This window comes from Chionomys nivalis, chromosome 16 (assembly GCF_950005125.1).
Source record: "Chionomys nivalis chromosome 16, mChiNiv1.1, whole genome shotgun sequence".
Classification (NCBI taxonomy): domain Eukaryota; kingdom Metazoa; phylum Chordata; class Mammalia; order Rodentia; family Cricetidae; genus Chionomys; species Chionomys nivalis.
In genome coordinates this window covers 932,903-944,949 of record NC_080101.1, presented here as the reverse complement: position 1 = coordinate 944,949, position 12,047 = coordinate 932,903, and the positions used below count along the sequence as shown (strand labels likewise).

Here is a 12,047-nt window from a genome sequence, read left to right as displayed (position 1 = left end):
CAATGGGCAGTGTGATCATATTTAAACAATTCAAATCCACTTGTTTAATCTTCTCATCTTAAATTATTCACAGGGGCATTTTGATTCTCCAAAGTTCATAAACAGAGCACAAATTACCCAAGCAGAAGTAATTTACTGCTTTTAAGCCAAAGCCCTGCCTAGCTTGGGAGTCGCCTGTAGGAATTAACCAGAACAAAATCCTGATTAAACAACTAATTGGCTTGTCTTCTAATGGAAAGAAAAACAAAGTACATCTCTCCACTTCAAGATACAGGGTCATAAAATCAGAGGTCTTTCAGAACTGCCACAGAGAAGATGTTTAAATCACTGACAATAAAATTCAACAAAGTGAAGCCTATGGAAGGGAGGACGGAGAAGGAGCATTACCTTCACCTGAGTACTCAGTCTTGGCCATCCACAACACAGGTATGTTCTTTATGTTCCTAAGTCAGCCTTGAGTCTCATCCTTTGTTTACTAGTGTCAGCTAATAAATGCTGCCATGTGAAGATTGCCCAGCAGTTTTACATGAGTTTTACAACTCAAGGTTGAGTACTGTTTAAACCATGTTCTTATTAATTTATATTTCTGTGTATGCATATTTAGAGAGAGGATAATGGTGTTTGGGAGTTATATTTGAACTTGGAAGACTAGGAAAACATTTACTAATTGTTTTCTCACAGTTTACACAAAAATAGTAGATTCTTCTCTTAAAGAACATGGGAGTTTTTAGCAGTAACTGCTCACCGGACTGTGTTGAGCCCTTTCCAAGCACTGGCATGTGTGAGACAGAATTCTGCTCTAAAACTGCTAACATACTACTAGTACATAGCTGAGGCTGTACTAGACCCCATTCCAAGACTGCTACTGCAGAGATTCATCACTAGCCAGGCTGCATGATGGCAGAAGAAAGAGGCTGTGAATCAGCCCTTCCACATGAGCTGTCCAAAAGCCACAGGTCACTTAGAGAGAAAGCAGAAAGAATGGGGTTTTTTCAAGAGTCACCTCACCATGAAGCAGCAATGCTGAAGGAAACCTTAGCTCATGCCCAGGCAGAGCAGCTCTCGGTGTAGTGCCATTTGGCAGCTGTGTTATCCGGGTGTTGATCATGAGGCCTGCTGGCATCAAAGAATCTTAATAGTCATGTCTGGAAATTATTGATGTCTGTCCTTTTAAGTACAGAAGGGAGATAGGTAAAGCATTTTTAAAGTTTTCTATTAAAATATGCTAAATGTAACAATCGCAAATGTTAAGATATTATTTTCTTCCATAAAATACAACATTTTTCAATGTCATATAAATAGATAAAAATAGTTTAAGTCCTATAAGGAGATATCTAGAAGTAGAAACAAATAAAATTGTATTGTGCTTTGTTAAGTATTCTTTAAAGTTCAATCAATCAAAAAGTTAGTTGCACTAACCATATGCAATAGGCAAGGCTGTTGTTATTTTCTGTCAAATATCAAATTGTTTGAATGGCTAATTACATGCGCATAGACAGGGATCAGTGGGTTGAGATGATCTATGAATAGAAATAACATCTGATACTGTACAGCTTATTTTTCATCATGTTTTGATGCTATTTGTAGAAATTTCCTTTATAGTCTATATATGTTGCATAAATATAGACTTGTATGAGCATCATCATATACAGAAGTCAGACAGCATGTTTGTACTGGGTTGACTTTGTATTTCTGGAGTTATTAGTTGTTGAGAAACAGTAATTATCCAGGAACTTTTTGATTGATTGAACTTTAACCCCTCTAGAGTCAAGTCTCTTGCCAACCCTAAAATGGCTCCCTTAATTAAGATATCAACTTCCTTGCTCCCGTATTCACTCTTCCTCCATCTCAACCATCCCATTCCCCAGTAGCCTGCAACACATGGGCACAGGAGACCACTTACTACGTAGAACCCCAGTAGCACAGACAATAAGAGCAACAGTGAATAAATAGGATCTCCTGAAACTGAGAAGCTTCTGTAATGCAAAGAACACTGTCATCAATACAAAAAGGCAACCAACTGAATGGGAGAAGATCTTCACGAACCTTGCATCAGACGAAGGTCTGATCTCCAAAATATATAAAGAACTAAAGAAACTGGACATTAAAACTCTAATTAACCCAATTTAAAAATGGGGTACTGAACTGAACAGAGAATTCTCAACAGAAGAAGTTCAAACGGCCAAAAGGCACTTAAGGTCATGCTCAACCTCCTTAGTGACCAGGGAAATGCAAATCAAAACAACTTTGAGATACCATCTTACACCTGTTAGAATAGCTAAAATCAAAAACATCAACAATAGCCTCTGCTGGAGAGGATGTGGAGTAAGGGGAACACTCATCCATTGTTGGTGGGAATGAAAACTTGTGCAACCACTTTGGAAATCAGTGTGGTGGTTTCTCAGGAAATTCGGGATCGACCTACCTCAGGACCCAGCAATTCCACTCTTGGGAATACACCCAAGAGATGTCCAATACTACATAAGCATTTGTTCAACTATGTTCATAGCAGCACTATTTGTAATAGCCAGAACCTGAAAACAAACTAGGTGCCCCTCAATAGAAGAATGGATAAAGAAGGTGTGGCACATATACACTTTAGAGTTTTACTCAGCAGTAAAAACCAATGACATCTTGAATTTTGCATGCAAATGGATGGAAATAAAAAACACTTTACTGAGTGAGATAACCCAGACCCAAAAAGATGAATATGGTATGTACTCACTCAAAAGTGAATTCTAGCCATAAATAAAGGACATTGAGCCTATAATTCGTGATCCTAGAGAAGCTAAATACGAAGGTGAACCCAAAGGAAACATAAAGTTATCCTCCTGGATATTGAAGGCTTAGTTTTAGTGAGGTTGCTGTCCCCAAAGCTCCAGGGATCTGCTGGGATGCAGTCCCAACATTAGGATCACATGTGCCTGCCACCACACCTGGCTTTTTATGTCAGGTCCTCATACTTGGTTACCAATCACATCACAACTCTCTCCCCAGTCTGATTTTCATACTCACAGTGCTGTTGTTTTTACCCTCTACTAGAGTTTGGGAGCCAACATTTTTGCATTATAACCTTTGTTTTGTGTCTGTGTATCCCTATAGAAGCATCATCTTTTATCCACTGGCCATATCTACTGTGATATAACTCCATCTCAAATGAAATGTTGGGAAAATGTTGATATTTAGACAAAGGCAAAACCATGAAGAGAACAAAGTTAGTGATGACGGAATGAAACTGCTACCTTCTCCCATTGGTTTAAATTCTACCACTAAAAACATGGGAAAACCCTAGGATAATGTGAAGACCAAAACTGGGAGGACTATGAGCCAGGGAAACATTGACAAAAAAAAAATGTCTTGTTAATTGTGGGAATAAGATGGCCAAAGCTGATTCAATAGTAAATTTTTTCAGTAGCAAGGCCAAGAATATCTAATTTGTAGGAAATCACAGATTCAGTCTTAATAATTACATAACTGAGTGAAGACAGTGACATTTCACATTCAACTTTATTTTAGAGTAACTACAATATCTATTTTGTTTCTCAAAGGGAGAAAACAAAAGTGAAAAAGAATCTCTAAGGATGAGAAGGACATCAGTCACATGTGAAAAGTTGCACATCAAAGAACAAGGTCAGAATGGTACCTGTGGGGTGGGGGGAAGTGGGAGTAAAATATGTCTTTGTTTAAAATCTATTATTTAATAAAATATTTGTCCTTGGCCAAGAAAATTATTTAATCTTATAGACAGTTTGAAGAACTGAATTATTTGTAAAAATATTACATTTTCATCCAGTTACCTATTCAATTATTTAGTACATTTTCTAGATACTGTGTCTTGGGAAGAGGTGTACACGTGCATTCGTGTGTGTGTGTGTGTGTGTGTGTGTGTGTGTGTGTGTGTGATATTGAGAGAGACAGAGTTGCATGTGCTACTTGACTGTGAAGGTGCATGTGAAAGTCAGAGGTTACCATCAAGTGTCTTCTTTAGCTGGTCTCCATCTTATATTCTGAGACAGGGTCCCTCAAAGGACCTGTAACTCACCACTTTTAGCTGTACTTGCTGAACTACAGGTCCTAGGGATAAATCTATTATCCCCCAATTTGGTGATTACAGATTTAACGTGCAGCTTTTATATAGGTGCTGGGGAGCAGAACTCAGGTCCACAAGCTTCCAGAGCCAGCACTTTACACACCCAGTCATAGTCCCAGCCCCTCACTGGATATTTCTTATTACCTACCATGTGCTACGTACCACTCCGTGGCCTTGAAGTACAGGTACGGTGTTCTACAACAATAGCTAAGTCTTTGTTCATAAAGAAGTTATGCTACAGAGAAAATCAAACAGATCATGAGAAGTACATCATGAGCAGTGGAATTTCAGGCAGTGTTGTTATTAAGACAGTAAAGCGGATGTGGCAGTGCGTGTTTCAAGCTTCATCGCCCCTCTTCTCTGTACTCACTCATCTGGAAAGCCTGTCTTCCCAAGGCTGCACACTCTGTTCTACATGGATAACTCCAAAACCGTATCAGGACAATTATTTTGTGAAACTCAATCCAGGATTTTCCAATTAGCACTGCATATACATATTTGTGTGTTGCAAAAATATTGTGATTAAAACAATTTCTCTACTTACTCTCTATCTTCTTCTTCCAATAAGCTCCTTCTCTTCACTGTCTTTGCTACTATCAATTCTTAAAAGTCTCCCCTCATCTCAAAACATCACTCATGTTTTATTTCTCTACCATAAGCTCCATAAGGTCTGTACCTCATCTGCCTTAGTGATACTGTAGAAGCTTACTGACTTCCTTACACTCTCAGGTACATCATCCTGAGCCAGGCCTTTGTGGGAAAGTCGTACCTATACTGCTCTCAGGCACTAAGTGGTATCTTTTATTTAGGAGTCTGTTTCACTCAATTTCTCTCTTTTTCTCAAGCACGAGTACTATGGTTTTGTTGTTTTCCTGTAACTACCACTTTGACCGTACACCTCAGCTCAAGAACTGTGAGTGCCTTGATACTGCCTTCAGGACAAACAGAAACACCTTCACCTGGCTTTCCAGCACCCAATGCATTCTATTCTTAGTTTCTGTTGCCAGCACATCTCTCTTGCTTCTCCCTTTATGAAATCTTCATTAGAACTAAGAAAAAGCAATGGAAGGGAATCCTTAGAGCAGAATACAGTATTGCTTAATAAACTGAGGTAATTCAGTTTCTATTACCCTAAACTTCCTATCTCTAAGAAAGAAAAAATAAGAAATACATGGAAATCACAGGGAGGTCTGCAAATAAAAAAAAGATTTGTAGACTAGGTGCACAGCTGAGTAGTACAGGACTTGGGTAACATGCTAAATATCCTGGATTCAATCCTTAGCCATGAGGGAGAGAAGTTAATTTAAATAAAAAAGAAAAAATGTAAAGTCATAAGTGAATAAATTCCGATCAATGAATACTGCTGTTTTCGGAAGCATGCCCCATTCTCATTGGTTATGGATTCTTCTTTAAAAGACTCTGAAAGAACGTATGTGGAAAAAAAGTAACTGACCTGATCAGATAGATATGCAGGAGACATGAATAATTTAAAGGAAATAAGATGTTCCCAGTCAAGAGGACAACATAATAAAGATACCGAATTTCTCTGCTGCATCAGTCTTAGATTTTTGTTTTTGCGTTCTTCTCTACTTTCATCATGTATTTTTTCAAAAGTAAGGAGAAAATCTCTCAAGGCTCCTGAACATACTTATTTAGTCACTTATTTTTCAAGGACATCCTTTGGTTTTGTTGTGCCCAAGTTGAGACCCCAGAGAGACCACCGGAATCCAGTCAAGTCCAGAATGCAAAAACAAGGTTTATTTTTTCTGCCAGCTTTCTGGGAGCTGTCCATTACATATGACACAGTGCAGAAGGGAGAGCTCCCATTCCTCATTTGGGGTTGACATACATAGGCAAAAACCACAAGCCAGGTTCACTTAGAGGCAAGAGAGTTAGTCTTGCTAAACGCAGGATATGAACCGTTTCTGCATACCCCCTTCCTCCTTTAAGCACCTATTTCTGATTCTGTGCATGCCCCCCCCGCCCTCCCCGAGCAGTCATGTCTGCTTCTGTCTAGACCATAATACTGGGTGTTGACAGGGTGCTAACTGCTGGGGACAGTTGGTTTGCACTTTTGCAAAGGTTCCTGTTTCCAGCTAACTCTTGATGCTGCAAAGTTCCTTGAACCCAGTGCCTTAACCAGTTCCTGATCAAGCAAAGTTTCTTAAAATTTTCCATGTCCTTACAGTTTTTACTGCTCAACTAAGCATATAAAAATGTTTTGTGTTTTTAAGCAAATAATGTATTTCCATCACTGACTTTCTTCTGGGTTTCATCCCAGCCAAGAGAACAGGAATAGTCAGCATCATTTACCTATTGGCAAATCAAGGAAACATTCCACAAGAAGTTATACCTCTAAGAATATATAGTCAGTTCTCTTGGCCTATCTGATTTAAATGTTTATGTGATGTATTGGCAAAACAAGAAGGCTTTATTTAGGATAAAAACTCGCATATAAAACTGTAACCAGGAGTAAGAGTCATATTCCAGGAGATATAGATAAAACAGACTTGATCTCACTATTTTAAAGGTGTGTATGTATGTTGTTGTTGTTGTTTGTTGTTGTTGTTGTGTTGTACAGCCTCATATATACCACTGTGTGTGTATGTGGAAGTCAGAAGGCAACATTCAGTAGTCAATTTTCTACTTCTGTCCTGGATTCTGAGATCAAACTTGAGACCTTCTTCTTGTGCAGAAGCTATTTTACATGCTGGTTCATTTCACAAGTTCACTCTTGCTTTTCTCTTAATTTTCCATATGCATACAATGAAACAGGATCATATCAAACCCACCTCCCCAACTTCCTCATATTCCCCTAACACAACCCCCTCCTAACTTTACTTACTTTTTCCAACATAATATTTTTATTGATTATTTGGGAGTTTCCTATAATGCACCTCAGTCATGTTAACTTCCCAATCTTTCAGGTCCAACATCAATCCCAACTTGTGACCCCTCCCAAAAAAAAAAAAAAAAGAAGAAAATTTAAAAATAACACAAAGTCCAATTTGTGTTTCCCATATACTCACTGGAGTATGGTCAAACTTCCAGTGGCCATCTTCTTAAAGAAAACTGAAACTTTTTCTAAACTCATCCCTGACAGAATCCATCAACTGTGAAGAGCTACATTTCAGGACCCTGATCACAATATTTAAGAGTTCTCTTCAATGGCTTCCAGTCTAGACTATTTCTTTGTTGTTGTTGTTGTTGTTAGTGGTGGGATACATTGGGGGAGAGAGAGGTTGTAACAGAAGCTTTCTGTATCTCTTATCCTCAACTGTGAGTCTGCTGTTATCAATACCACTGGAAAAGAAACTTCGTTGCCCTTAACAGTCATCATCGGCACAGATCATGGACTTCCACATGTCCTCTGGTTTTAGCATGGACCATGGACCTCAGCATGCTCTCTGGTAGCACCACAGACAATTAATGTCAATATGGCCTGTAGTGGGAAGGAGCACAGTCTATGGAAATACACATGGACCACGGACATCAACGCAACCCTCGGCTGTAGTACTGCATCTTTTTATGACTTACTAGTACAGTTGGTACTGCCCATGTAGACCATTCATACTTTCTCTTTAATCAATTGACCATCATTATCCAATAATCACAGATCCATGTGTGTGGTGTATTTAGTCATGTGGTTGTGTGCATATGTGAATGTGTGGGTATGCATGCATAAACATTGGAGATGCCCATGTATGTGGGAACACACACACCTGAAGGCCACAGGTATCTTCCTCAATTGCTTTCCACCCTACATTTGAGATGAGGTCTCTCGCTAAACCTAAAGCTCCTGGATTCTTTTAGGCTAGCTGGCCAGTGAGTTCCAGGAATATGCTTGTGTCTGCTAACCCTCCTCCTACAGTCCTGGAGTTACAGATGCAGACATGCCATTTCTATGCAGATGTTGAGCCTCCGAGCTCAGGTCCTGTGCTAGTTCAACAACACACTTTAACCACCAAGCCATATCACTAGCCCCTTCAACCCTCACATTTTTAAAAACATGTAGGCTTTATTTGTCAGGACAAAAAAAGATTTGCCATGATAATTATAATCTTGTGGTCTATTGTGAGGCCTCTGGAGAGAGGGAAAATACCCTACTGTCTATCTGAATTAAAAAATCGAGAGCAATAAGTAGCATGGGACTTTACAGGAGAAAAAGTCACTCAACAAACCTAAAATCTCCTTTCTTTAACAAAATTACAAAATAGCAGGTATGTAGTTTAAGATATAAAGTTTTCAATAAAGTTTTGTCTCAAAATAGATGGAGGGGAGAGAGATGGGGAGGAGTGAAGAGAAAGAGAGATCCCTCTACGCATAATAATACCAAACAAAAATGTGATTATCAAGTATGGTTGTGGAGGAAGGAAAAAACACTACAAATCTACAGGAGCCAAAGGAAGCCAGGAAAATAAAGCCTACACTAGATAATTAGCAAGACAATTCAAACTATGCCTGTTTTATGATGAGTTATTTGAGGATATAGATGGTTTTACACTAGGGCTGTTCACACACACACACACACACACACACACACGAATCCTTAGTAATATAAACTAAGAATCACAACTTTAGGATAACACGATTATCCTTAACCTCGTTATACTTATAATTATAAGGAGAAGTCTTTCATAGCTGGTAATAAAAACTCTTTGGTGGAGTTTCATTGACACGGAAGCTATTTAACTAAGGAAAACTATTGCTCTTAACTATGCAAACTTAGCATAGCTTCAAATTTTTCAATTAGGACTAAGTTATATTTAAGGTATTTTATTTTTAAAAATCAAAATTATTAGTGTTTAAAGATAGCATGTGATATGGTGTTAATTTTTTCCATTCAAAACACACAGGTGCAATGTTACAAAATCTGCAGGTGTTGATTTCTGATTTTAGAATTCTTATCTTCTGCAGAGAGTGGTTAAGTTTACATTTACCATGGAAATTAAGAATGTAACACATTTGGAATCAAATAAATATAGCTTACTAATGTCATCTTGAGTACAAATGTCTATTTTAGGTTTCTATCTCACTTATATTAGATTAAATGCTTCCTTAAAAATACAAGAACCCATAAAATATGTACATAACTTATATATAATGATTTATAATTATTATTATTTATATATTATATATGCTTTCATGGAACTTTATTGTGTGGAAATAGATCAAAATCTGATATAAATGGGTATGATGTGGTAGGCTGGGTAATGGCTACTCAAAGATGATAACATTGTAATGTCCTAAATCTGTGCATTGAATTTTTCTTCCTGGGTTGTTAAAATTTTGAGATGGGATGATTACATTTGCTAATCTGGTGTTTTCAGTATGACCTAGGGTTCACTGTGAGAGGACAATGAGAAGGACAAAAACAATAAGGGACATGAAAAGCATAATTTGGATGGATAGATTCTGGAAGTGGGAAAAGGACTACAAAGGAACAGAGGTAGCTGCTAGGTTAGGGGAAAAGGAAGGGAGCCTATCCTGGAGTCCCCTGCCCCAAACAATCTATCCTTTCAAAAATGCCTGGCTTGCAGAGCTTAAGGGTTCTTTCAAGCCTTTGAATCTGTGGTAGTTGTTACCACATCCATAGAATTCTCATGCATACAGCTTAAACACTCCAGTTTGAATAGCAAAAGAAAGAATTCAAAAGGCAAAATTCAATTGTATTACAGTCAATCATGAAAAGTAAGGGAAGTGTGCTACAAAGAGCATTTAGGGTTTGATGCTCCTGAGTCTAAATCACAATTGTGTTGACTTTTAGATCTTAAGTAAAGATTGTTAACACTTCTGAGCCTGCTTGATTACGTGTAATATGAGGGGAATACCACTATCAGCTGGTTGCAAATAAGAATTAAACTAGGTACTATACGTACATCATTTTTCGTTGTGGTTGATAAATTGTAGTACTGATAGAAGACAGATGAGAGACACTAGTGAGATCATGAAAGTTCGGTGTGCAGAGAGAAGGTCACTGACTCTTGTCGATTGCTCGATTGTGCACGAGTGTCAAGTGCAGGGATGTTCCACCTTCTCTACATTGATAAATTTTAACATGAAATTTCTTAATTTTTCAATGCCAATTTATTATTATTTGTTAAAATATAATGCATACTTCTCCCATTCCCTTTATTCCATACAACCTCCATATCCTCCCTACTAACAAATTGATAGCCCCTTCTTTATTATTGTTGCATATACATATGTAACTATATATATGTAATATATGCACAAATATATAAATATAACCTGATGAGTTCATTTCTATTTGTATATATATTTGGTTTCGGGACTGAGCGCTTTGTATTGAAATAACCAGTCAGGGGGCTTATTACTGGAAGAGGCTAATTCTCCTTCTTTCAGTGCTCATTGCTGCCTGTAGATTTTTTGGCTTTTGTAAATTTTTTGGATCCTATGAGATTTTTCCCTGTTCCAAGATAGTATGTCTGTTGACATTGTCATTGTTCAGGTCTTGTTTATGTGGCCATTACTAAAAGAAACACTCTCACAGCACTAGTTCAGATCCTACAGTCTTTTCTGTCCTCCTGTGATGTTCCCTTGAGCCATAGATGTGAGAGCTATGCTGCAAAGTGTCCTCTGATACTAGACTCCACAAGATACAGTGATTTTGCATTTTTCCCAATTGTTTTTTCTGTAGTAGTCTCCATTTGCTGTAGATAGATGCTTCCTTGATGAGGGGTGAAAACTTATCTGTGGGTATAAGATTTAGAATGTAACTGGGAATTGTGCTGATTTCACAAAGTGGTAGTACCACATTCTCTTATAAGTTTTATGGCCTCACTACTCCTAGAAGCTGGCTAGGTTTCTAGAAACAGGCATGATTTCACTCCTGTTGAGTTAAGTCCTCTTAGACAGCTTTTTGTTATCACCCAAAGGTGATTGTCACTATTGAACTTTTATGGATGTATTGTCATGCTGGTCATTTGATGATTCATAGCTGCCACAGCTGGGGAAGACTGTTAATTGCTTCCCTCCCTTGGCTGTTAGCAAAGTACTTTCTATGGATGCACTATGGAAGCTGAAGTGTAGAAAAGATTCAGCTCAAACCACTCAAGTCTTGTGTGTGAGAGGCATCCAAGGGTGGCAGTAATAGTCTATTTTGCTTTGGAAGTCTTTTGTACTACCCTGTCCATCCACTCTAAGGGGTTTCTCATACCTGGTATCCAGAGGGGTTTTGTTTTGTTTTGGTCTATAGTTTTTGTGTGGAGCATTGTCAACCCAAATGGCATAATTTCTCCTGTAAAATATAAATTTTATATTTTACAAATATAAAATAATATGATTCCTTGAATATTAAGCAAACCACCTTGGTATTATTTATCACCTCCCTTTTCCCCCTCTGTACCAAACCTCGTTTGTCCTCCTATTCTTTAGTTTTGCCCCCTTCATATCACCTGTATCTTCTATCCCCAGTGTAATCCAGGCACACTACCACCATGGTCCCTTTCTGCTTTCCTTGTTTCCGTGGTTACTGCGTGTTGTATATTCACATTTGTAGGACATTTAGGTTATTTCCCTTCCCTAGATATTGTGAAGAAGGCAACAATTAACACTACAGAGCCAGAATCTGTGGGATGCTGAATCCTTTGGGAATACACCCAGGGGTAATATAACTGAGTCATATGATGGATTTATTTTGTCTTGTGTTTTGATTAATCCCCATACTGATTTGCAGAGTTACGGCAACAGTTTGCATTGCTACCAATAGCAAATGTGGGTTCCCCTCTCACAGCTGCCACCAGCGTTTGTTGTCAAGTGTTTTGTTGGTCTCGACCATCCTAACTGGTGAGATGAAGTCTCAGAGTTGTTTTAATTGGAATTTTCCTAATTGCTAAGGATGATAAACACTTTTTGACATATTTCTTACCCATTTCTATTTCATCTATTGAGAATTCTCTGTTTTAGATCCCTAGCCCAATTTCTAATTGATTCG

General features: G+C 38.1%; 1 protein-coding gene across 1 annotated transcript in view; it reads left to right on the top strand.

Annotated features, from left to right (window-relative positions):
* Positions 1 to 315: 315 nt before the first annotated feature.
* Positions 316 to 12,047, top strand: part of Cngb3 (cyclic nucleotide gated channel subunit beta 3) — a 144,029-nt gene continuing 132,297 nt past the window's right edge. The window contains exons 1-2 of the mRNA XM_057790739.1: positions 316 to 426; positions 3,549 to 3,650. Of these exons, the coding sequence (XP_057646722.1) occupies positions 316 to 426; positions 3,549 to 3,650 (213 nt within the window). The remainder of the gene's footprint in view (positions 427 to 3,548; positions 3,651 to 12,047) is intronic.